This window comes from Mustela nivalis (genome assembly GCF_964662115.1).
Source record: "Mustela nivalis genome assembly, chromosome: 10".
In the NCBI taxonomy this organism is placed as follows: Eukaryota; Metazoa; Chordata; class Mammalia; order Carnivora; family Mustelidae; genus Mustela; species Mustela nivalis.
Window position 1 is genome coordinate 27889211 of NC_139029.1, and position 24902 is coordinate 27914112.

General features: G+C 43.5%; 1 protein-coding gene across 1 annotated transcript; it reads right to left on the reverse strand.

Annotated features, from left to right (window-relative positions):
* Positions 1-1414: 1414 nt before the first annotated feature.
* SF3A3 (splicing factor 3a subunit 3) lies at positions 1415-23881 on the reverse strand. The gene is made up of 17 exons (XM_082686956.1): positions 23123-23881; positions 22790-22837; positions 21326-21378; positions 21115-21220; positions 18529-18601; positions 18087-18178; positions 16527-16609; positions 15732-15870; positions 15168-15236; positions 14687-14754; positions 14425-14532; positions 13020-13089; positions 9807-9971; positions 9607-9717; positions 8333-8423; positions 2704-2759; positions 1415-1703 (listed from the first exon to the last, which is right to left on the reverse strand). Exons 1-17 carry the CDS (start codon positions 23384-23386, stop codon positions 1626-1628), a joined length of 1674 nt encoding a protein of 557 aa, XP_082543082.1. The 5' UTR covers positions 23387-23881; the 3' UTR covers positions 1415-1625.
* Positions 23882-24902: the final 1021 nt, after the last annotated feature.

The window sequence follows — 24902 nt, forward strand, 5'->3', positions numbered from 1 at the left end:
CCGAGGGCCGTAACAGTTGGGAAGCAGCAGGTACATCCTAGGGGAGCCCCAGTGTGCCAGGAGGAAGGCTGGAGGACGCGCTCTCCTGTTTCCCACTTCCAGGGCTTCGTTCAGCTCTCTTCCCACATGGCAGGGTCTCCTTGCGCTGGAGGCCAGTTGTTGGTATTCAGTGCTTCCAGTTGCTCAATTAGATTTAATTATCCACTCACTGCGCTTCAGGAGCTCAGTCCCTGGGGAGCTTGTCCAACTGGGGTTTTAAGCAACAGGAGGAGTCAAAGCAGAAACAGGTGAGGAGGTGCCGAAAGAGATGGTTAAACCAGGAGGGAAACAGCAGTCCAGAGTGATGTGCCACAAGAGCAGGGGTGGGGAGACCTTACTGCCGTGGAGGTGACCAGGGCAACATGGGAGTGTGAGGAAGAGTGCCAGTCCGGAGCTGGGACTTTTAAGCAGATGGATTACAGACAGGGGCACCTGGGTGGCTCAGTTAAGCATCTGCTTCTGCTCAGGTCATAATCCCCGGGTCCTAGGATCAAGTACCTTATCAAGCTCGCTGCTTTAGCAGAGAGCCTGCTTCTCCCTCTTCCACTACCCCCTGCTTGTGTTCCTTTTCTCGTTGTGTCTCTTTCAAATAAATAAAATAAAATATTAAAAAAAAAAAAAAAGTACAGACAGACAAACTGAAGGTCTGAGTGCTGATGAGGGCCAAAGGAGGCCTCTGGAGAAATCCTGTTCTGGAGCAGGCTCTGGGCTTCAGAAAATCATGCCTGTGGGCAGATCACTGCCTCCTTCGCTCCTCTAGGTCCTTCCATGTGGGATACCAGATTCAGATGTCAGGGCAACTGCTCAAGCCACCCGAATCTTGGTTACTTGGGGTTGGAGTACACAAGCATATTAGCCACTTCTTAGTCAAGTGGGGATCTTGCAGAAGAGACAGACAGACAGGATACCAAAGACTTGTACTGAACTAGCAAGCCGGTGAATTCACAGCTGGTCTTAGAGCCACTGTGTGCCAGGCCGCTTGAGGTGTGGGGCTGGGGCAAGCGCAGGGCTGCGGGCCCATTCCAGGACAGCTCAACTCCTTCCTGGCAAATCCTGGTGCCACAATCTTGTCCTTAGCAGAGGCCCTGGCTTGCCCTCCCCATCTTTGTCTAATACCTGCAGAACTGGCTGACTCAACTAGGGCAGGGCGTATCCTGGGGTGATGCACCTTAGGGGACAGCACAGAAAATGGGCCTGGGGAACAAAGTTAAGTCAGATCTACCTAAGAGAATAAATGTAACATAACCAGTGCTCTTCAAACCTTAGTTGCCACTTAAATTGATGAGAAAGAGGTAGGGAGTGTTAAGAACTAAAGGATTGCGTTAGTCCACGATCCTGGGCTTTAGTACAAGACACATTCCGAAGAAGGGCTGGGTTTATTTTCTGACGGAATCTTTTAATATAAAACAAAGATAAAACACATCTCAACCCTGCCATCTGCCAGCACGCCTTGTTCTTTACAAGAAGCACGCTAGACCTTAAGACTAAGTAGCAGAGTCTTTAGGAGCATTTGGTTGGGAGAAATAGAAAAAGTAGATTCCAGGGAAGTCTGGGCAAGACCCAAAGCTGAGATTCGTCCCTGAACACTACAGCAGTCCTTGTCTTTTCAGATCCTCATAGGTCTTCTTATTCACAACATTCCCACTGGAGTCTTCATACTCCTCCTGGAAGGAAAGGGGCACACTATTAGCCTTGTCTCCTGGGAGAAATGTCTGGAACCAGCCTCTGGGTACCTGAGCTCACCCTGGCTTGATCTCATGGTATGCATCTAAAACAGCCTTACTCAACAGGGGTGTGCCGGAGAATCCAACCCGACTGCTCCAGGCATCCACCGCGCGCCATGATCTAACATATCCGAGGCATCTAGTGTGCTACCATTTATGACCTACCTTTGGGATACCTGAGAAAATAGTCTGTTCATATCACTCTCTGTATCTAAGATGATGAACGCTGGTTGAGAAAGGGTGACCAAAGGCAACAGTTCTCTAATTACTCCCAAGACCCTAGGTTTCTGCCCTTTCTACCCGAGACCATTGAAGGGTTGAAAGGGAGGCCGAGAAGGCTGAGCTTCCTCATTTCAAGTATAATTCTCCTTTATTTTATATACTAGAATTCTACATTACAGTTTGTAAATGACTTCGCTGCTTTAAAAAAAAAAAAAAAGAAAAGAAAAAGGAATATTGGAAATCACTGACCTAAAAAAACAAAAAAACAAAAAAAGGAACAGCTGCCACACATCATTCCTCACCTCTGAAATCTGCTCTGTGGGATGACTATCTCAGGACCAACGAGGAAACAAGGATGCTTCCCCACCTCATGAGACAGGCTCATCTCTCTCTGAGTGCTTTCCTCAAAGGAGACCTAACCTATGATATGGATTCACAACTTCTTAGCCTTAGCCGTGAATCCTCGTGGCAGGGCAAGGCATTGGGTACTCCTGCTTGCCACTTCAACATTTTAAGAGCAGAATACAGTCGGTCTTAAGACACACATTTCAAGTCTGACACATGTGAATATCACAAATAAACTAGGCTTACAAGTCAAGAGCCAATTTACAGATACTGGCACAGAGTACTCGCCACTACTGTGACTGCCTTTCTCCTCCCTTCTACAGGGTGAGGGAGCGGTCACTTGACACTCTCCCAATGCTACGTTAGCACCCACCTCGGTGTCAGGCTGCCATCGTTCTGACGCCTTCTGCAGTTTCAGCTTGGCCCACACTGCAGGATGAGAAATGAGCAGCAGTCAAGACTGGACTGAGTATCCATCAGGCAGACAGGGGTTACAACATCCCTGTCCCCATTAAAGTCCTCCTGGATGACACTGTGCTTGAGACTTTTGCCTGCCCCGGACTGGAATTTCAGTTCTGGCCCACCCACAGACAAACACCCTCCACGGCAACTCTTACCACAATCTATGCTTTGCTGTAAAAGAAAAGTTGGACCAAATATAACCAAAGACCTCTTAGAACACAGAACTGATATGCCCTCGAAGAAGTTAGTGTGTACAACCTACAGGAATTATGGGACAAACTGACCTTAAGGTCTTAAAGTTCATTACAGAAGAGAAAGGGAACACCAGGCTGGGTCAAATATGTTTTTTTTAAAGCCTGGTGTGTAGATTTCAAAAGCTTCAGAGGAGGAAAATAAAAGATGAAATATCATGACCAAAAAATCCGAAAGATAAGATAGCTCAGCAAACACTAATATGTAAAATATTAAAACGAGAACGCTGACAGTTCCGTTTAAGTATTCCGATGAAGAGGAAAGGGACCAGATACGTCCAGAAATGACCACAGATTCAAAGGGAGGAAGCACACATACACAAGGCAGGACAGGCACTGAACCAGGAAAGAGAGACCTAACTCTGATAGACTGGTGAGGACAGGTGCACTCCCAGAAGAGAGATCCACACAGAACAGCTAGGACAGGCCCACTGAGGGAGAGAGGTTAAATATTACCAGTATTAGGAATATTGATTCCTAGCTGCTTCCACATTTCCCACCAAGTAGAGTGACTCTAAACTTGACAAGATTATATTGTGATAAGCAGTGAGTGTTATGTGTAAGAGATTAATCACTAAATTCTACTCCTGAAACTACTTTGACGCTATGTGGTAACAACTAAAATTTAACTAAAAACTTGAAATATTAAAAAAAAATACTTGAGAAGAGTGGAAAAAATACCATAGAGCGCAAGCTGAATCCTAACACAGGGGATATGACAGGGAAACAATAGATGAGAAAGTGCTTGGCTCTGTGTACAGATGCTCGCCTCATCAGCCTTTCCTTCCTTGCTCATTGCTTCAAATCTTCAAATGAGCTCAAGTCTTCAGGCCCAGGCACACATTACAAGTGAACAGAAAATTTATCATGTGCTACAAGGAACCAGGGCAGTGTCATGTCACATTCTATGTCCAGGCCATTCAGGAATCCAGTCCAGAGTGGTACTATAATACTGGAGACTGGAAATGCTGTTATGACTGTTTTTTTTTTTTTTTTGGAGCCGTCGTGATTTTTCTTTCAGAAAAGAAATGGATGTAGGAAACTACGGATCAGTAAGGGGGATATTATTCTTCAGAGGGTTCTGGAAACAATTAGAAAAGAATGGGATCACCTTGGGCGCCAGTGTAGATTCACTAAGTGAAGTGAATGAATTGATTTTCCTGCTTTTGATGAGCTAGCTGACCCAATAAAAAGCCAGAGACATAGGATATCACAATTTTAGCAAAGTCATTCCTCTCACTGGCAACGTCCAGAGTTCATTACAACATTTACATTTCTTATGCTATTACTGTAGATAACATGGTGGTAACTGAACTTGATGCTGTAAATTTATCAGTTAGATAAATTTGTACCTAGTGAATATTGGTCTGTGGTGACCACCCATCTAAATCATGGGGGTCTCTGGTGGCAATTTCACACTGCTCTTTCTTAACTGTTTTTTCTACAACTTAAAAAAAGAAAACAAAAACAGGGGCACCTGGGTGGCTCAGCTGGTTAAGTGTCCGGCTTTGATTTCTCCTCAGGTCGATCTCAGGATCTTGAGATCAAGCCCTGCACCGGGCTCCTCTCCCTCTACCCCACCCCACCCATTTGTGTGTGAGCATGTGTGTGCTCTCTCTCTAAAACAGTAATAATGATGATGATGATAAAAATAAAAGTTAGATTAAAAACAAATAACCATAGTTTAAATGGGAGTGCCAAATCGCTCCCTCCTGGCTAAAAACTCCAGAAGGAAAACTTCAACAGAATAATCTAAAACAAAGACCAACAAGTTAATCCAGCATAAAAGCTATGCCAATAGTTACTTCCCTGCCCACCCCCTTATTAGGGAACACATCTTTTTGATGTGTTCTAGAAGAAGCAGTAACCACTTGTGCTGCCGACTCCTGGACACCCAGCAGACTGGACTACAGATGGCACTAGACCAGCTGTGCCTCCCCCTAGTCCTATAAATGGGGACACCGAGACCTACATGGAGCTGGACGATAGCAGTCTCTGAAAAGTGAGGAAGGGCATCAGAGCAGGGCTAGGGTTGCCCGCATGTGAACTCAGGTGAAAAGATACAAGAAAGTGGAGAGGTGTATATACAGAGAAGCACAGCTGAATAAGCATATTCTTGCAAAAAGGGTGGAGAGCATGCAGTCAGTTTTAATACGCTTTCTTCCTTATAACCAAACATTTCTAAGATGTCTACTTCAGAACCTTCAAGAAAAAAAAAAAGGACAATCCAGGTTTAATAAGAAAGAATTCTACCACCAACAGGAAATGAAAAAAAAATTATAGAAACTCTAGGGGCGCCTGAGTGGCTCAGTGGGGTAAGCTTCTGCCTTCGGCTCAGGTTATGATCTCAGGGTCCTGGGATCGAGTCCCACATCGGGCTCTCTGCTCCACAGGGAGTCTGCCTCCTCCTCTCTCTCTCTGCCTGTCTCTCTGCCTACTTGTGATCTCTCTCTGTCAAATAAATAAATAATTATAGCAACTCTGTATCATGAAAGAATTAACCTCCATTCAGTAATTAATCGCTTAATACTGGTGAGACATCTGAGATAAAGACTGTCACCATCTAGTGGGAGCGAATATGTGTACAACCACTGATCTGCTATGAAAGTCAGAAAGGAAGCCAGAGAGTTAATCCAGGATACTCAAACGGAGGAATAATGCTTGGGGAAATGAGAAGGGGAGAGGTGATGATAAATTTATAGTAAATCTATGATCTGCTGAGGGTGGAGTAAAAAAGTTAAAGGACAAAATGATATTGAGATAGAGGTAAAACCATAAATGTTATACAGAGAAACAAAATATTAAGGAAAGTCATGATGGATGGAAATACTGCAACAAATCAAAGAAGTGGCAGTAATAAAAATGTGTATGGGACTGATTAATCGAGGCGTCTGAATCAAAGGAACAGATTTTGGAGGTGTCTGGGTGGCTCAGCTGATCAAGTCCAACTCCTGATCTCAGCTCAGGTCATGATCTCGGGGTTGGGAGATCATCAGGTTCCGAACTGGGCATGGAGTCTGCTTAAGATTCTCTCTCTCTCTCCTTTTGCCCCTGCCCTAGCCCCCAGCTTGCATTCTGTCTCTCTCTATTTAAAAAAAAAAAAGAAGAGGTAGATTCTGAAAATAATTTGGCTAATGGAAAGATGGTGGAATCATGAGCCTGCCAACAATGTTCTGGAAAAAAATAAGTTTTTCTAAAAATCTAGGTAAGACCAAGGAGAGAATCCATGACATTTCTTCCTGGAATCAATTTAATGATCAACTATTTTTATTTTTTTTATTATTTATTTATTTTTTAAAAAATATTTTATTTGGGCACCTGGGTGGCTCAGTTGGTTCAGCAACTGACTGCCTTGGCCTCAGGTCATGATCCTGGAGTCCCAGGATCAAGCCCTATGTCAGGCTCCCTGCTTTGTGGGGAGTCTGCTTCTCCCTTTGATCCACCCCCCTCTCATGTTCTCTCTCTCAAATAAATAAAAATTTTAAATTAACATATAATGTATTATTTGCTTTGGGGGTACAGGTCTGTGAATCATCAGTCTTACACATTTCACAGCACTCACCATAGCACATACCCTCCCCAATGTCCATAACCCAGACACGCCATCCCTCCCCCTAATAAATCAAATCTTAAAAAGAAATAAAATATTTATCTATCAGAGAGAGAGAGATAAAGAGAGCGTGTGCACAGGCAGAGGGAGAAGCAGGCTCTCCAGTAAGCAAGGAGCCCAATGTGGGACTTGATCCAGGTGTCCCAACTATTTTTATTTTTTAAACATTTTATTTATTTAAGAGGCACCTGGATGTCTCAGTTGCTAAGCATCTGCGTTTGGCGTCTGCTGGGCGGAAGGCCTGCTTCTCCCTCTCCCACTCCCCCTGGTTGTGTTCCCTCTCTTGCTGTGTCTCAGTCAGATAAATAAATAAAGCCTTAAAAAAAAAAAACTTAAAAAAATTTTTTTGTTTATTTAAGTAATCTCAACACCCAACATGGGGCTCAAATTCACAACCCTGAGAGTCACATGCTCTTTCAACGAAGCTAGCCAGGCGCCCTGACCATGAACTCTTTAATTGGTGAGGGTGAGTGAAAGGAGGCAGTCTAGCACTGTGGAAAGAGAAAAGACTCTGCCACAGGACATGGGTTTGATCCCTGGGTTTTTCCCATTTACAAGGTATGGAACCTGGAAAAAGTTACCCAACTTTCCTCTTCTGAAAATGCAGGTGACCTACTACCTCAATCAACTATATAATTAAAAATACTCTTTTAAATAATTTCTTAAGAGTCAGAAATAACATCTTTAATAAAGTCTCAATATAACATATCAATAATGGATATTCCTAATGGATTTCTGAAAGAATGACATCTGGTTCTACATGCCTCTATTAAAAATAATAAAGAAACAAATAGAAGAAAGTTCTCATCTAAAGACTTAAGAAAGGAATAAAAAATCCCTGAGATTACAGAAAGTATTGGCAGGAAAAAGAATATAAAACACAAGAGAAATGAAGCACTCGGTTTCTACTTTGTCATGATGAATCAAGGCATTTATGGGTTATTAACTGGAAAATCTTTCTATGCTGGTCCCTTTGTATGAAGAAATAACCTATTTAAATATAAATAGTTTCAAATGACAAAAGAGAATGTAGCGGTAATTCCATCCATTTTATGTCCTCAATACTGTTTTGATCCTTAAACCTGACAAGTGATTCAAACGAAAACAAGAAGCACATCTTTGATTTACAGACACAAATATAAAACTTCTGAGGAGAATCCTAATAGGATAAATAACGCATTGAGAGGATCCACCCCCAAAACGAAAGAATCCAGGAATGCTGTTTATTCCAACGCCCGATAAAAAAGAGTGGTAAAGGTGCAATCTTTCTCTTGTGCAATGTGATTAATAAAACCATGAGCCAATCTTAAAATCAGTGTAGATGAACAAGCATCATTCTCTTGGAAAACACCAGCCAGGTAAGAATGACCTATCACCTACTTCTATTTAATTTAACATAAGACTTGGGGAAAATGCTAAGGATCCTATCCATGGAACAAACAAACATGAAACAAAATTAATCAAAGTATCACTTTTGTTTTAGCAGTTGGCATGAGTGTAAGCTTAAAATGTTATCAATATCAATCTCAAGGAATGAGGCAACTTGCAGGACATAAAAATATACACTGATCCACAACCTGCTGCCCCTAGCCCTGGATACACCAGGGTACTGGGGGCAGTGAGCTGTAGGACTGGCCACTGATCTGGTGTCTAGGGAATGGGAAATAAAGCATACTTACAGGAGACAGCATCTTCGATCTGTGTCACATTAGCAAAGTGGGCCGTGTTTGGGATGCCCAAACACCTCATGCCATGGGCATGACGCCACTCCTAGGAGAAGAGAGAAGAGAAAGGACGTGAAAATGAGAAGTAAAAGGATGTGAAATGGGAATAACTGAACACAGGGCACGAGCTCCACTCTATTCATAAACCTTAACTTGACCCTTTGCAGAAGACTCCACCTAATGGCAGCATTCCTTCTGCGGCTCCCGTTTGTAAACAACTGGCCATGACTGATAAGGGGCAGTTATTTCAAAGCAGCATTGCATTGTTCTCTTCACTGGGCTGGTTTCTCAAACCAAGATCCAGATCTAATAATAGTCCAGACAAAACCTGTGTCAAGACCACAGCAAAACACCACCACTCTAATTAACCAGTGGCCTCCCACACAGCCCCCACCACCAGCATGAGTAAGCACTACTGACGGCAGGTCACCTCTGTAAGTAAGGGCGAAGACTGCTCATTAGGCATAAGCAGGGATGTGCAAGAGAGCACCGAGAGGCAATGACAGCTTGGGCTCGCAGATGGCAAACGGCATGGGCTTTATCTTGGCCGCCAATTCTAATGTACTGGAGGGAGTACTGAGAAAAACTCAGATATGACTTGGGCTCAAGAGAAAAGACCCAAGTGATATGGATGTCTGAGGAAGGAAGCGAGGAGTTCATATACATTCTCTGCCCTGGGTCTAGCAAATCTTTCCATCTGTAAAACTTCCTTCCGAGTACGAAGAATCAAAGGCAGAAACACAATAAGGATGAATCCACTTTCTGGAGTACTACCCAGATAAGGCCTTTTCTCAAGAATTGCTTGATAAATGTCATCCTCTTAGCTCCTATTTTTCAAAGAGGCAAACACCCACTTAAGACACAAAAAAGGAGGCAGTCAGTCCCTTCTTTGGTCCTGTGTACTAGCAGAGGGTAGAGAGCTGAGTAAGGAGTCAGAGGATGGTCTCAGGTGCTGGCAGAAAGATAAAATGAGAGAAGTATAATAAGCACAAGCAAACCGAAATGAATTTCAAATAGCAGAGTGCCAGAATGCCTCCAGAAACCATCTTAGGCATTATTCTAGGCTAGCAGGGTGCCAAAGGTCAAATGCCACATGCTTGACTTTAGATCCACTCCTTGCTTCTCTTAAGCTCTGGACACGAGTGCTACTCTCGGGGTGTTCCTATCCTCTCTAAGAGCTGCATGTTTCACATTTTAATTTCCAGGAGAAATGGCTCTGAATTCCTTACAGCAAAATGCCGCTGGAAAGCCTTGGGACCTCGGTAGGTGTAATTTCCACAAATCTCACAGTTATAGTTGATGTTTAGACCATGAAGCTTGTACAGCCAGTAGGGAATAGGCTAAAAGAAATCAGAGAGGAAACAGTATTAGACTCCTGTCCGCTTCCTGAACGGGCGATGGGAAGGAAGGTGGTAATGCAGGCACGTACTTTGCCATCCCAGCCAAGGGGCAGGTTCTTGGGGTTGTAAATGATCTCATTCTCTTCGTCTTCACTTTCACTCTCACTTATCTGCTCTTCCTCTTCTTCTTCTCGCTCTTCCCCGGTCCTTGCCTGCTTACGTTGTACATTTTCATGAGTGAGATGTCGCTGTTCCTAAGTCAGGTCCAGAAATGAAAGGGAAGTCAGAGAAAAGTAGTGCAGAACAAGAAGGGCAATTTTCTACAACTCTTGCTGACCCCTCAACCTTCCAAAGATACGGTTTTCTTTTTTTTCTTTTTTAAAGATTTTATCATTTGACAGACAGAGAGAAAGAGCGAGCGAGCACAAGAACGGGGAGGAGAGGGAGAAGCAGGCTCCCCACCAAGCAGGGAGCTGGATGAAGTACTTGATCCCAGGACCCTGGGATCATGACCTGAGCTGAAGGCAGCCGTTTAACCGACTGAGCCACCCAGGTGCCCTGGATATGGTTTTCTTACTTGTACAATAAAGGGAAAATCTTGCCTTCTTATCAAAACTCCTTATCAATAGGCTCTCCCTGATCCTGAAGGAAAAAGTCAAAAGTTTTAGGTCACTTGCCTAAGATACTCATCTTAGGCCATGGACTAATGCAGAACAACGGAGAACAAAGTCTTCTCTGTCTCTAAAAATATTTCCTTACCCAGTTTGTTCTTCTCCTTCCTTACCAAGAAGACAACCTTCTAACTTGCCCTGAGTCTCTCCTCATTCCAGTCCAACTTCCATTTTTCCCGCCAAATTTATGTACTTTTAAAAAACCCCAATCTTGGGGCGCCTGGGTGGCTCAGTGGGTTAAGCCTCTACCTTCGGCTCAGGTCATGATCCCAGGGGCCTGGGATCGAGTCCTGAATAGGGCTCTCTGCTCAGCAGGGAGCCTGCTTCTCCTCATCTCTCTCTCTGTCTGTCTCTCTGCCTATTTGTGATCTCTCTCTGTCAACCCAATCTAATGTTACACTTTGTTTAAAACATTTTGTCCTTTTTTTTTTTTTTTTAAGATTTTATTTATTTGACAGAGACATAGCTAGCGAGAGAGGGAACACAAGCAGGGGGAGTGGGAGAGGGAGAGGCAGTCTTCCTGCTGAGCAGGGAGCCCAATTCGGGGCTCAATTCCAGGACCCTGGGATCATGACCTGAGCCAAAGGCAGACACTTAACAACTGAGCCACCCAGGCGCCTCCTGTCTTTCTACAGTTTTATTTATAAAAATATTTTTATTTATTTGACAGAGATAGACACAGCGGAAGAGAGAACACAAGTGGGATGAGCGGGAGAGGGAGAAGCAGGCCTCCTGCTGAGCAGGAAGCCTGACTCGGGGCTCGATCCCAGGACCCCAGGATCATGACCTGAGTAGAAGGCAGACCCTTAATGCCTGAGCCACCCAGATGCCCTCTTTCTACATTTAAAGAACAAAGTCCAAATCTCCAACATAACTGTCCAAATTATTCTCTGACCACTCCCACCCTTACAAGGTACACTCCACACACACTGGTTTTCTTCTCATTATGTCCTAATATCTGTTTTCTCTCCATGATGTTTTTACCTTCATCCTTTCTGTTTCTTCTTTCTAGAACATTCTTTTTTTTTTTTTTTTAAGATTTTATTTATTTATTTGACAGAGAGAGATCACAGTAGGAGAGAGGAAGGGAAGAGATTACAGAGAGAGAGGAAGGGAAGCAGGCCCCCTGCTGAGCAGAGAGCCCGATGTGGGACTCGATCCCAGGACCCTGAGATCATGACCTGAGCCGAAGGCAGCGGCTTAACCCACTGAGCCACCCAAGCGCCCCTTTCTAGAACATTCTTTTTCCCTCTTTCTACTTAGAAAGCTCAGTCTCAATGTGTCACAGCACACATCTATTCTGCTACAGTCACTTATCTCCCCCCACCACAAAGTGGCCTTTTCAAGGTCAAGAGGCATGTCATATTCACTATCGTATCCAAGGATTGGGCAAAATGTCTGGAAACCAACAGGCATCAATAAATGGTAAGCCAATTGTAAAAATCCTATCAGTACATAACAGGAGCAACTTCTAAAAACCATTCTGGCTGAAACTTTAGAGAGTGGTGCCACCTCCTGGCAGGGAAGGCAAAATGCTCTCAAAGGAGAGAACAAAAAGTTAGAGAACATCTTGGGTCATAGGTACAGATTAGCCTCCCAATCATCTTTAGAGGACTAGCCACTCAGACTGCTGTCCATAGTAACAGCCAGGTTCACTGTGGAGAATATTAGTGGCCCTAGTGTCCAACATTCTAACTAGCCCTTTAGTGAAAGCAGTTGGGAACCAACAAGTGACTAGTTATATAGCTAATATATGCATGTATATTATACACATAGATAGCTATTATATACCTCAAACAAAGGCAGAATGAAAACACCCACACAACTGACAGGGACATGTAAACAAGCTATCTGAGCCAGAACTATCACTTAAAACACCATCTGAACATCTATAAAGGGAAAGGCTCTGAGAGCAGTTGAAAATTGTAGACACTCTTAAAGGCTGCTCTTCTACAGGACTCCCAGAGATAGTGCCCATCTTTTTTTGATGAGTGCTGCCCTTTCTTCTATCTTCTCTTCCCTGAAAGAGTGATTTCCCTTGTATTCCACTTCCTTTCTCTCTGAGATAAGCGTCCTGTCTGGTGAGGCCTTTTCCCACTCCCAACCCACCCTTGGCTCTTTCTTGAAAGAATATTCAAGAATCAGCTCATAGCAAGCTTTGTATACCACTAGCATTCTAGCCCTAGCAAATTCCTTGTTATCTTCTGAATATGTAAGTAATGTTTTTTCATAGCAAGTTAAACCTGAAACGCTACTCTAAGCAGACTTCCTTTTAATGCCTTTTGAGTATCTGCTTCCATCTCCTAGATATATTCAGGAACTTCTAGGTATATTCCGGAATGCAAAGAACCTGCACCATTCTGGATACTATGCTGAGAGGGTTGTCTGTTCTTTCTGCTTGGCTTCATGGCAACTGAGCAACCTTGGGAATATCACCCAACAACAGGCACCTACGAAGAGAACGGAACCTCACTGAAGGGTCAAGTACCTGAGAGAACCTTACTTTCTGCTGAACTAGTTTAAAACCTACCCTTCTTCTTTCGTTCCTAAAAAAAAAATCCTGTGAGTTCACATTTATCTGATTCCCACACCTTACAGTATTTACTGCTCTCAGCAGAGTCCATTACTCACCCCAAGAATCTCTACATATTCATAGATCTGGGCTTCTAGGAAAGCAATGTCTTTGTTCCTCTCAGTGTCTCTGGAAACAAGAAAAAAGGTATATCACTCAAGGATTCTTTCACCCAAAGCCTTATCCCATGTCTGGGAACATTTATTCCAAGTGTGCATTAAAAACTACAAGCATGTGACAACTGTTATGCTGTGAAAGCAAATGCTCTGTTCAGCTCAGGACTTGCTGATGGAAGTATTAAGGTTATTTCTTGGAATGCATGGAAGCTGCCTCTCTAATCTCATTTTAGAAGACATAAAACACATCAAGACACTTAAATTTCCATCATTATAATCTCCAAAGAAAATGTAGCAGAGGAGACAATCTCTGGGACAGACTTAGGCCCAAATCCTGACCCTTAGTACTTAGTAACTATGAGATAGTGGGGATATGCCTTAAATTTTCTAAGTCCGTATCTGCAAAAGATCAGGGTAAAAGCTACTTTTCTTTCTTTCTTTCTTTCTTTTTTTTTTTTTAAAAGATTTGATTTATTTGACACAGAGATCCCAAGTAGGCAGAGAGAAAGAGGGGGAAGCAGACCCCCCGCTGAGCAGACAGTCCAATGCTGGGCTCGATCCCAGGACCCCGAGATCATAACCTGAACCGAAGGCAGAGGCTTAACCCACTGAGCCACTCAGGTGTCCCTAAAAGCTACTTTTCAGAATTACAAAGTGCACATTAAAAAAAAAATACCCTGTACAAGCATGAGGCTCAAGAAGAGATTCAACTACAGGGATGAAAGGTACAGCACAGGGAACACAGCCAACGGCACTGCAATAGGTTCTGTGGCAACAGAAGGCAGGTATGCTTGTGCATGGCATAACATACAGAGTTGTCAGATCACTACCTTGTACACCTCAAACTAATGTAACTGTGTGTCAACTATGCTATGATTTTAAAAAGATTCAATCAATTATCATTAGTAAAAACAAACTTAGAAAAATATTTTTGGAACCTATGTAGCTTCCATAGCCTCCTGAGGTAACAAAAAGTACCTAGAGAGGCACGTGGATGGCTCAGTTGGTTCAGCTCAGGTCGTGATCCCAGGGTCATCGTAGGAAGCAGGAAGCCTGCTTCTCCCTCTCTGTCTACTTGTGTTCTCTGTTAAATAAATAAATAAAATCTTAAAAAAAAAAAAAAAAAAAAGTACCTAAAGCTGTTTCAACATTAACCCACTCTCAATCACCGGAGTACAAACTGTTCTTGGTGTATAACAATGATTGGGCTCTCTACCATTTGCACAGAAAAATGGCAAACTGTATCTCTCTGAATCAATAATGGCGATAAACCTGGTTGCTGCGGTAAAAATTCTCCGGGGAATAACATCTTAGAACTGTCCACAGAGATGCCACCCCAGCCACTTACCGCTTGGTGCCTTTTGACTTGGGATTTTTGGCAAACAGGGAGGTGTCAAGTGACTCCAGGGACTTTCCTTTGGTGCTGAAGAGCCTCTGGGCTCGCTCTTCTAGGGTCCTAAGGAGACAGAAGGGGTAAAGATATCAGAATTACTCTACCATATGGTTCTGCATACTTCGGCGGTGCAGGATAACAGAAAGAATGGCATCAGAGTCCATTATTGTGCAAACATACAGTAAACTGGGACAGTTCTGAAAAAGCAGTCTCTTACCCACCACACTTCAAGCCTAACGCTAAGAGTGCAGATTTCAATCTGTCCAGACCCAGGGAGGCCAACTCCTACATAAAAAAAAGAGCCAAGTTACAATTTCATATAAATAGACTTTGAGAAACAACAAATGCTTAAGCTTAGGTCTTTACAGGTGGGTGTGTGGGTGTTCTTGAAGCTGTGGCAAGACCATACATTCCATAGCCAATAGCTAGCACTCAGCTCAGACTCTCCAAAGTCTGAGTCTGTGGTCTAGTTCATATGCAATCATACTGGTAGTGACTACCTCCACTGTAAGTCTCATAAAGTTTATACTTTTCAAAGTAGACGGGTAAACTTTTTTCTTTTTAGCTTTATCTTTCCATATTTTTTGTAGATGCCTGGTTCTAGGAACTGGTGTCTTACCATGGCATTAGAAACAGATTGAGTGGTTTCTCTGAGGAGTGAACATGTGGGGCCAGTATAGTTACTAAAGAGAACATACCTCCCAGGAAGAGAATGCAGAAAGGTCAAGATGGGCTCCAGCATGAGTCAGGGCACTGCTTGTCTCTTTCTGGCAAGAACAACAGTAAGATCCAGGTTTAAATGAAGACAACGGAGCCATCTATCTACGTTACCAGGTGGCAGATGGTCTCTTTCTTATATGCATGTGTGACTATGAATTGAATTCCCATAAGAGCAGAGCCAAAGACAAGATCGTTCATTCTCTCCCTGAGACTTCAGGAAAAGTTTATCACCAAGGACTGAAAACATATGATGCAGATTCTAGCACATAATCTTTGCAGTTTGGGGTCAGTAAGAACCACACAGCAGTAATGACATAGCTGGTGAAAATGCTAGGCTCGGCCAATGGCAAGGAGGCCCTGACAAATCTCATTCCAAAGCATACATGGCAAGAACGCCTGACATATGTGGCAGGGGACACCTCACAGTCACACTTATCCCGAGGGATCAGCAGCTAATGCCCTAAGGCAGAGGCTCAGTATTCAAGTAAAACTATTAATCCAATTCCTCTGCATGTCCTCTCCCCTACCCCACTAAAGCTTACCGGCCATCCAGGAAAGGTACCATTCTCCCACTTCTTCTCAAATTCATTCTGAATCTTCCCAAAAAGTTCATTCTGATCTTGGAGGGGCTTCACTCGATCTGTGTAATCTTGAAGGTACTCAAGCAGCATCTCCAAATATCTATACAGGAACAATACAGAGAAAACAGAGTATTTTTTATATACTGTTATGCGCCGTAAAATAAAATTCCAGTGATACCAGTTTTTAAAAGTAATAATACTAATTTTTAGAATGAGCTTACAATTGAATTTTTTCCTAACACGTCATCTTGATTTTGACCTTTATGATCTCATTTCATCATCATAATTTCAAATGATAAAATCTTAATTAACTCACATAAAAGATGTTAGGTAAAGAGAAAATGAGGAAGAGAGAAAGTCAGTAGGACAGATCACAAACTGGGGGCATAAAAATACACAAAAAAACTTTCCATCTGTACATCAGTCATGCACCTCACTTCGGTCACAATGAGAAATGCTAATCTTTTTCTTGTTAAACTCAAGACACAGATCCCTGAATGAGACTTCTTTCTACAATGAAACAAATTTAAGAACAGCCTCAGTGTAAAATCACAGATGTGTCAACAGATGCACATTCTTCCAGAGCCAGAGTAAGACACATGTTGAAACTGGCATTCGAAATCTCGCTCCTTCAATAAACCTGGAAGCCATTTGTGTCCTTATTTCAGGCAATAAAATTCAGAACTCTGCCATCAAATCTTTACATTAAATAACCCAATTAAATCCAGGAGAGGCCTAGAGGCTAGCAATGCCTACCTCTTATATTCAGCATTCTTCCTTTCTTTAGGAATGTCAAATAACTGGTCAAAGATGGAGAGATACGTGATATAATCCAACTTCTGAAAAAAGAAATGACAAGAGATCCAGTTAGGGGTTTGCACCAAGTTGCACTACAGTCTCTAATAAATGAGATCAAAACTGAGTGTTGTCTAATAACAAGGACCAGCTCATTTAGTCTTTGCTTGCCCATGACTTAATTCCTACACGACCTGGGGTGTGAATGCCATGGCACTGAGCAGACTTATCAGACATGCAACTAACTGAAAAATAAAGATCAAATCAATCAACAGTAAATGAAAGAAACATTTGTCCAACACTAACTGAATGCAAACCGAAGGCTCTGACACCTACTACATCCTAAACTAAGGTTCTGAAGTGCCATTTGTTCACTCACAGTGTCACTTACTGAGCATCTTTGGACCAAGTACGTGGATACAGATGAGAACAAGACAGATATAGGACCTGAACTCTTGGAGCTTAAGGTACAGTCACTGAACTTTCGGGACATTTCCTCACACCTCCACGAGGATCTTAATCATACACCTTCTTGTGACCTTTCTGAGATTGTCACACTGGATCCTAAATCTTGTGATAAAAGACACTTTTGCAGGCAGAGATTATGTTTTCATATTTTTCACATACCTACTACGTGTGTCTATTGCAGGGGCTCACTGTGAGTTTTTTAAAAAATATCTTATGTTTATAAAAGCAAAATATGTATCAATAAGCAATAAAATTTGTTAATAAAATAGTATGCGTGGGGCACCTGGCTGACTCAGTTTATAGAGCATGTGACTCTTGATCTCAGGGTCTTTAGTCAAGGCCCATGTTGGCTGCAGAGTTCACTCAAAAAAAATAAAAATAAGTAGGGGCACCGAGGTGGCTCAGTCGGCTGAGTGTCCAACTCTTGGTTTTAGCTCAGGTCATGATCTCAAGACTGTGAGATGGAGCCTGTGTCAGACTCTGGTGTCAGTGTTCAGCAGGGAGCCTGCTTAAGATTCTCTGCCTCTGTCCCTACGCTGTGTGTGCATGTACACACACATGCACTCTCTCTCTAAATATATATCTTTTAAAAATTTAAAAACTGGGGCGCCTGGGTGGCTCAGTGGTTGAGCCGCTGCCTTTGGCTCAGGTCATGATCTCGGGGTCCTGGGATCGAGTCCCGCATCGGGCTCTCTGCTCAGCAGGGAGCCTGCCTCCCTCTCTCTCTCTGCCTGCCTCTCTGTCTACTGTGATCTCTCTCTGTCAAATAAATAAATAAAATCTTTAAAAAAAAAAAAAATAAAAAAAAATAAAAATTTAAAAACTATAAATAAGACTGTTGTATCCACTATAAAAACTTTTCATTTTATATACTGTTTCATTCCAAGAAAGCCCATTACGTCTTTTCTAATGGTTACAAAACACAAGATAGTGTAATTGCTCTCTGTCCAGAAGCCCCAGCCTGCCATCCTGACCCACCTCTAGAATCGGAAGCACTGTCATCCCGTGTGTCCCCCGTCCCCAACACCTGACCACCACCACCACTGGCCCTACCTCTGAGGCCTTTAGGTTAATGTATTTGAGGTAACAGTCATGGAGATCAAGATAACGACCATAACCCTCTTCATCTGTGAACTCGACCAAGTCTGAAAGAATCAAAGATATATCAGTGATTCAGACATTAAAGACCACTTTCTTGGACGTGGCTCTTCAAATGGATGGCTAGTTCTCTGTGACACGACATAGCCCTTCACCCAAATGTCCTCCCTATGCTCAGGAAGTCAACAGACCTCAGTTTTCCAGGCCAGTGAACTTGAGCAAGGGTAGTACAAAGTGAGTATTTTGTTCAAGTCCAATTTAGGACGTCAATCCAGCTGAGAACATGGCAATAAATTTCTCTGGGGCTCTGTTTTCCAGGGCTTGGAAGGAAAATCCGAGCTCTGTCATGAACCTGCACTTATGTTAGTGCTCGAGAGAAATATTGAAACCTACTTACTTTGGGCTTCTTCACTTGGATTCTCTCGAGCCTTCAGAAGCTCCTCAAATTCCACTGACATTGGCACACAGATCTAAAGGGAAGAAAGAAAAATTCAGGTGGATTTTTTTTTTTTTTTAAAGATTTTATTTATTTATTTGATAGACAGAGATCACAAGCAGGCAGGGAGAGAGAGAGGAGGAAGCAGGCTCCCTGCTGAGCAGAGAGCCCGACGAGGGGGCTCGATCCCAGGACTCTGGGACCATGACCTGAGCCAAAGGCAGAGGCTTTAACCCACTGAGCCACCCAGGCACCCTTTCAGGTGGATTTTTAACAAAAAAGTTGCAATGCTGCAGAAATGGGCTGTATAGTAAGTTAGACTTCTGATGTTTGAGACTTGATTTTCATTAGGAGCCTACTATTATTCCGTAGTTACCTTGCTTTTTTCTTTTCCTTTTTTGGTATCATTTGACTAAGAACTCCTAAAGTAACAGATGCTCACAAAAACCAAAGTCCCCCTTTAGCACTGTTAAGAGACCTTTTATACCATCTGTTTCCAAATTTTGCTCAACATTAGGATTACCTGGGAGTGTTTAAAAAAAAAAAAAAATCTTAAAAAAAATTAAAATATAAAAATCCCCAAAGGATTTAAACATATCCTACAAAATTTGCAAACCGCTATTCTGTATATTTAAATACATGCATATGTACATGCACCTACAGGCAAGTGTAAGGTGTTTATTTTTTCACATAATTGGACCTTTTCCCCTTAGTATATCTTGAGCATCCTTCTAATCCTTTTAAAAAACCACCTATTTCGGGGTGCCTGGGTGGCTCAGTCATTAAGTGTCTGGATCCCAGGGTCCTGGGAACAAGCCCCACATCAGGCTCCCTGCTCTGTGGGAAGCCTGCTTCTCCCTCTCCCTCTGCTGCTCCCCCTGGTTGTGTTCCCTCGTTCACCGTCTCCGTCAAATCAATCAATCAATCAATCAATAAATAAAACCAAACCATTTATTTCTCATCACCTTTCTACCAAGGCTAGAATAAGGTTAACATACCGGAATGGTACTCATTCATGTCTTCTCTCTTAGCAAAAGGCTTCACGCTTGATGCTTAAAGGGGTGGGAAGACTTCTGCTGGCGTGAGAAAGTGCCCTCATCCATCAAGTCAACCTCAACCATTAAGTCTATGAGCTAATTATCAGATCTAAATCACAAGCTTTTTTTTTTTTTTTAAATTTCATGCCTGACCCCAGTCACTTAACTTCTACCCACAGGACACGTCTACCTATATAATGTATAACATCACTTGAAAAGCTACATATATAAAAATTCATTCCCACTGCAAGTGGATTACCTCTTTATCTCCCCCAAGGGAACAAACAACTTCCCAGTTACACAGTCATGAAAGCTCAGAATAATCCATAACCAACCCCTTTCCACATCTGCTACAGCCATGGCCTTGCTCCCTTTCCCCCCTAGAACTCCTTCTCCTGGGGCACCTGGTTGGCCCATTCGTTAAGCATCTGCCTTCAGCTCAGGTCTTGATCCTGGGGTCCTAGGACAGAGCCTGGTATCGGGCTCCCTGCTCAGTGGGAAGCCTAGTTCTTCCTCCTCCATCCCCCACTTGTGTTCCCTCTCTCACTGTGCCTCTGTCAAATAAACAAAACAAAACAAAACAAAACAAAACAAAACAAAAAAAATCTCCTCCCCCTAGAACTCTGGTCAGCTGCTCAAGATGTTCAATCACTTCTAGATAACTGGGATATAATCCCTGTTCCTTATACTATTTCAATACAGTGAGGTACACATTCACTGTCATAAAATATAATCAGATCATAAAGATTAATTTCAAGGGAGGACTGGATAAGGAAATATACTTCATGAAAAAGTTGGCCTCTGGGCTAAACGCTGACAGTATAATGATCACTGTTAAGTAAGTACAGCGTCTTTGTGTTAGATGGATCCCCTAGCTAGCAGATTTCAAGACAGAGTTAGGAGCGCAAGGAGTTTATTGGGGGTAATGCCTGGGAAAGATAAAAACCAAGAGAGAAGATGACTGGGCAGGGATAGCCTATACTGTGATTCAGACCAAGTCTTTACCTTCCCAGTGGGGAGCTGAGGAGCAAAGAATGCTCATTACAAGAGTCCTGAACTGAATGGAAATATCCAGGCCACAGTATCTTCACTTGTGCTCTATCCCTGGCTGGGGCTACCCAGGAAGAGTGTGGCCTTGGCCTAAAGATGAGGGGGAAACTGGAAGTACTAGAGTTGCAAGATGTCACCTAAATGGTTCTTTTTTTTTTTTTTTTTAAAGGTTTTATTTATTATTTGACAGAGAGATCACAAGTAGGCAGAGAGGCAGGCAGAGAGAGAGGGGGGAAGCAGTCTCCCTGCTGAGCAGAGAGCCTGCTGTGGGGCTTCATCCCAGGACCCTGAGATCATGACCTGAACTGAAGGCAGAGGCTTTAACCCCCTGAGCCACCCAGGCGCCCCTAAATAGTTCTTTTGAAGGGACATCTGAATGGTGCACCTCCATCCTCCTTATGCCTTTCCTTTAGTATGCACTTCAAGCAGGTTTGGAAAAAATACTTTCTGAGTATCATACCTCATTTGGGTGTTTCCGATGGAATTCCTTTATTTGCTTGAGTCTATTATAAAACTCGGCAAATTCATTGGGTCCTGAAATGGCATTGAGTTCCTCCTTTCGTAATCTGCAATACCAGAAAAAATTCGAAGAACACAGTGCACAAAATCAGTCCTTGAAGCATGGCTCTTCAGAGGCGCTAACTCCTGGACTAGAAGTGACTATCACTTACCCATCCTTATCATCATACAAATCCCGCAGGTTCCCACTGACTTCCATGTACCTCTGAAAGATAAACACAAAACTCATCAGAACAAAGCAATCTGTACAACTATAGGGCTAAGCGACCAACAGAGCTCACTAGTCAAGGCCCAGGGAAACCCTGAGAGATGTTAAAAGTTCCTAGTCTCTTTTTCAAAACTTTTGGGACCAGATTTGCTTCAGAATTTGGAATTTCTAAGTTGGGAAAAATATTATATATTATGTAACATCCCTGCTGGAATCTGGAACACCTATTAATAATTCTGCAGTGAAAATTATGCATTATTTAATAAATGGGCTAAAGACCATCCAAAGCTTATCTGTTAAGGTCAGGGTTTTGCTGCCAAATGAGATCAAGTCAGATGTTACCACCAAGTAATTACATCCCCCCACGCCCCCAAAACCACAAAGAAAATCTTTGTTTTCACAGTATTTCGGATTTGGGAATTTAAATAAGGAACTAGAGGCTAACAATACTAATTATCTTCTGCGAATTGGAAACTCTGATTAGGTCTTTCAATCCTTTCTAAACAGACTTCAAATACATGCAAGAATAGAAAGCATTGTGTATAATGAACCTTCATTTACCTATCACTCAGCAGTTAGCATCAACATTTTGATTCATTTCCTAAAAGCACAAAATTGAACTATTACTAAGCAAACCTGGTTTGCTAGGTAAAAATTTCAAAATGGTATTCTGGGAGGGGTGCCTGGGTGGCTCAGTGGGGTAAAGCTTCTGCCTTTGGCTCAGGTCATGATCTCAGGGTCCTGGGATCCAGCCCCGCATAGGGCTCTCTGCTCAGCAGGAAGCCTGCGTTCCCCTCTCTCTCTACCTGCTTCTCCACCTACTTGAGATCTCTGTCAAATAAATAAATAATTTTTTAAAAGATTTTATTTATTTATTCGACAGAGAGAAATCACAAGTAGGCAGAGAGGCAGGCAGAGAGAGAGAGGAGGAAGCAGGCTCCCTGCTGAGCAGAGAGCCCGATGCGGGACTCGATCCCAGGACCCTGAGATCATGACCTGAGCCGAAGGCAGTGGCTTAACCCACTGAGCCACCCAGGCGCCCAAATAAATAATTTTTTTTAAAAAAACGGTATTCTGGGAGGAAAACACTAATACCCAACATTGGGGAGGGGGGCGGGGGTAGGGATGGTACCTTTTGTGCCCGGGCCACTTACTCCTCCTAACTATTCTTTGTACATCATTGGGCACAGGATGGTATGAATAGGAGGTCCCATTCAGGGGTGAGGAAGGACAGCTCAGCACTCTCGGGTTTGGAAGCCGCGAGGACTTCTCCAGTCACACAGCCCCTCGACTGGTCCATCTGGCTACCTTTAGCTGGACTGGTCTCATGCTGAGACCCCGAACCCCGCCTTCCCTCACTTTCGCAGCTCCTCCCGACCCAAAGAGAGGCGGACAACGGAGCACTCACATCTTGCATGGCCCGTGTGCGGTGGTCAGAATTGATCTGGTCCCGGAGCTGGAGAAAAGCAAACGGTGACACAGGCGCCGTTAGTCGGAGTTCTGAGGCTGGAAAGGCCGCCCGAGGGCGGAGCTTAACCGCCCAGGTCTCGGCGGCTGCCACCGAGGCCTGGGGAGTGCTGGGCTTCGGGGGGCGGTTACCACGGCCCGAGCTCGGAGAGGAAGCCCCGGAGAGAGCTGGGGATGGGGTGCGGGAGGGCCTCGGGGCCAAAGAAAGCCCTCCGAGGTTAAACACCGGGATGGGGCCCAGCCTCGACGTAGCCTTTGCCCAGGCCCCACTCACCGTGGACTTCTTAGTGAGCATCTCTTTGGCCATGACATCCATGAGCCGTTCCTTTTCCTCATGATACCTCCGCTGCTGCTCCAGAATTGTCTCCATTTCTCCTCCGCCTCTGCACCTCGATTCAGACCACCGACACGACCGGAAACGACTCCTGCTACTTTGCGCGCCCGCGCCCCACACTGAGCGTCCGGGCGCACCAAAGTTCCGCGGACGCCGGAAGTGCCTCGGGGACTCGAAGAAAAGGGAGCAACACAAAGTAAGCATAGCCGGTGTGCTCGAGGTGGCAGCAGTGCCCCCTGCTGGCCGGAGGTGTCGTGGAGCGATGCAGAGTAATTTCCCGGTGCCTCTAGGGGGCGTACAGAAATTCAGGAATCTGAGGTTAAAGGGCCGACTTCCTGGAGTTTTTATGAGGCGGGCGGGGCAGGCAGGGACCTCCCTGACTGAGGAGTAGTTGAAGAACCTGTATGGGAGTTGGGGGACCGGACGTTGAGTCTTTAGTTTTCAGCGTGACTTCTGTTAACGTTTTTTCCTTCTCTAGACCTCGGGGTCCTTCTTGTTAATAATCTCTCTCTCTCTCTCTCTCTCTCTCTCTCTCTCTCTCTCGGCACTTGGGTGGCTCAGTGGGTTAAGCCTCTGCCTTGGGCTCAGGTCATGATCTCAAGGTCCTGGGATGGAGTCCCACATTGGGCTCTCTGCTCAACAGGGAGCCTGCTTCCCTCTCTCTCTCTGCGTGCTGCTCTGTCTGCTTGTGATCTCTCTCTCTGTCAAATAAATAAATGAAATCTTTAAAAAAAACTCTCTCTCTTTTTTTTTTCTTCAATAAATTCACATGTGGAGGGCTGCCTGGGTAGCTCAGTCAGTTTAGCATTTGCCTTCGGCTCAGGTCATGATCCCAGAGTCTTGGGATCGAGCCCCACATCAGGTTCTCTGCTCAGCAAAGAGTCTGCTTCTCCCTCTGCCCACGCGCCTCCCCCCCATGCCCGCCAGCAGGGGCGTTCTCTCTCTCTGAAATAAATAAAATATTTTAAAAAACAATAATAAGTTCACATGTGGAGAAAAATCTAATTGTAAGCAAGGGGTCTGGTTAAATAAAAAAAAATGGTACATTCACGCAGTGAAATGCTATACAGCCATAAAAAAAAGAATGAAGCAAGTTTCTAGGTATAGAAATTAAAACATATGTCCATATATTCAGACGGTCATAGCAGTGTTATTTATAATCAACAAAACTGGTCGCAGCTCCAACATCCATTAGCTGATGAATGAAAATGTGGTATATCCATACAGTGGGATAGTATTCAGCAATAAAGGAATGTTACAATACAGACGAACCATGAAAACATCATACTAAGAAAAAGAAGCCATACACAAAAAATGACATAGGATATATTGAGAGGAAATGTCCAGAAAGGCAAATTTATGGAGGCAGAAAGTAGATGAGTGGTTGTCTGTGGCTGGAAATAAGATTGGAAGTGACAGCAAATTTGGTGGTGATAGATATGTTTTAAAATTGGATTGTGGAGAGAGTTCCACAATGCTATTAAATTTGTTCAAAGTAATTGAATTGTACACTCAAAGTGGGTGAATTTTATGTTATGGACTTTATGGAACTTATCCCTCAATAAAGCTGTTTAAAAAAATCTATATGAACTCAATGGAAAGATGGCCACACAAAGTGAAAAAAAATCTAGACACCTAATAGTGTGTATAAAAATAGATGCACAAAGAGGTTATTTCTGTGAGGATATCCAAGTAACAGTAAACAATGGTTGTTTATGAG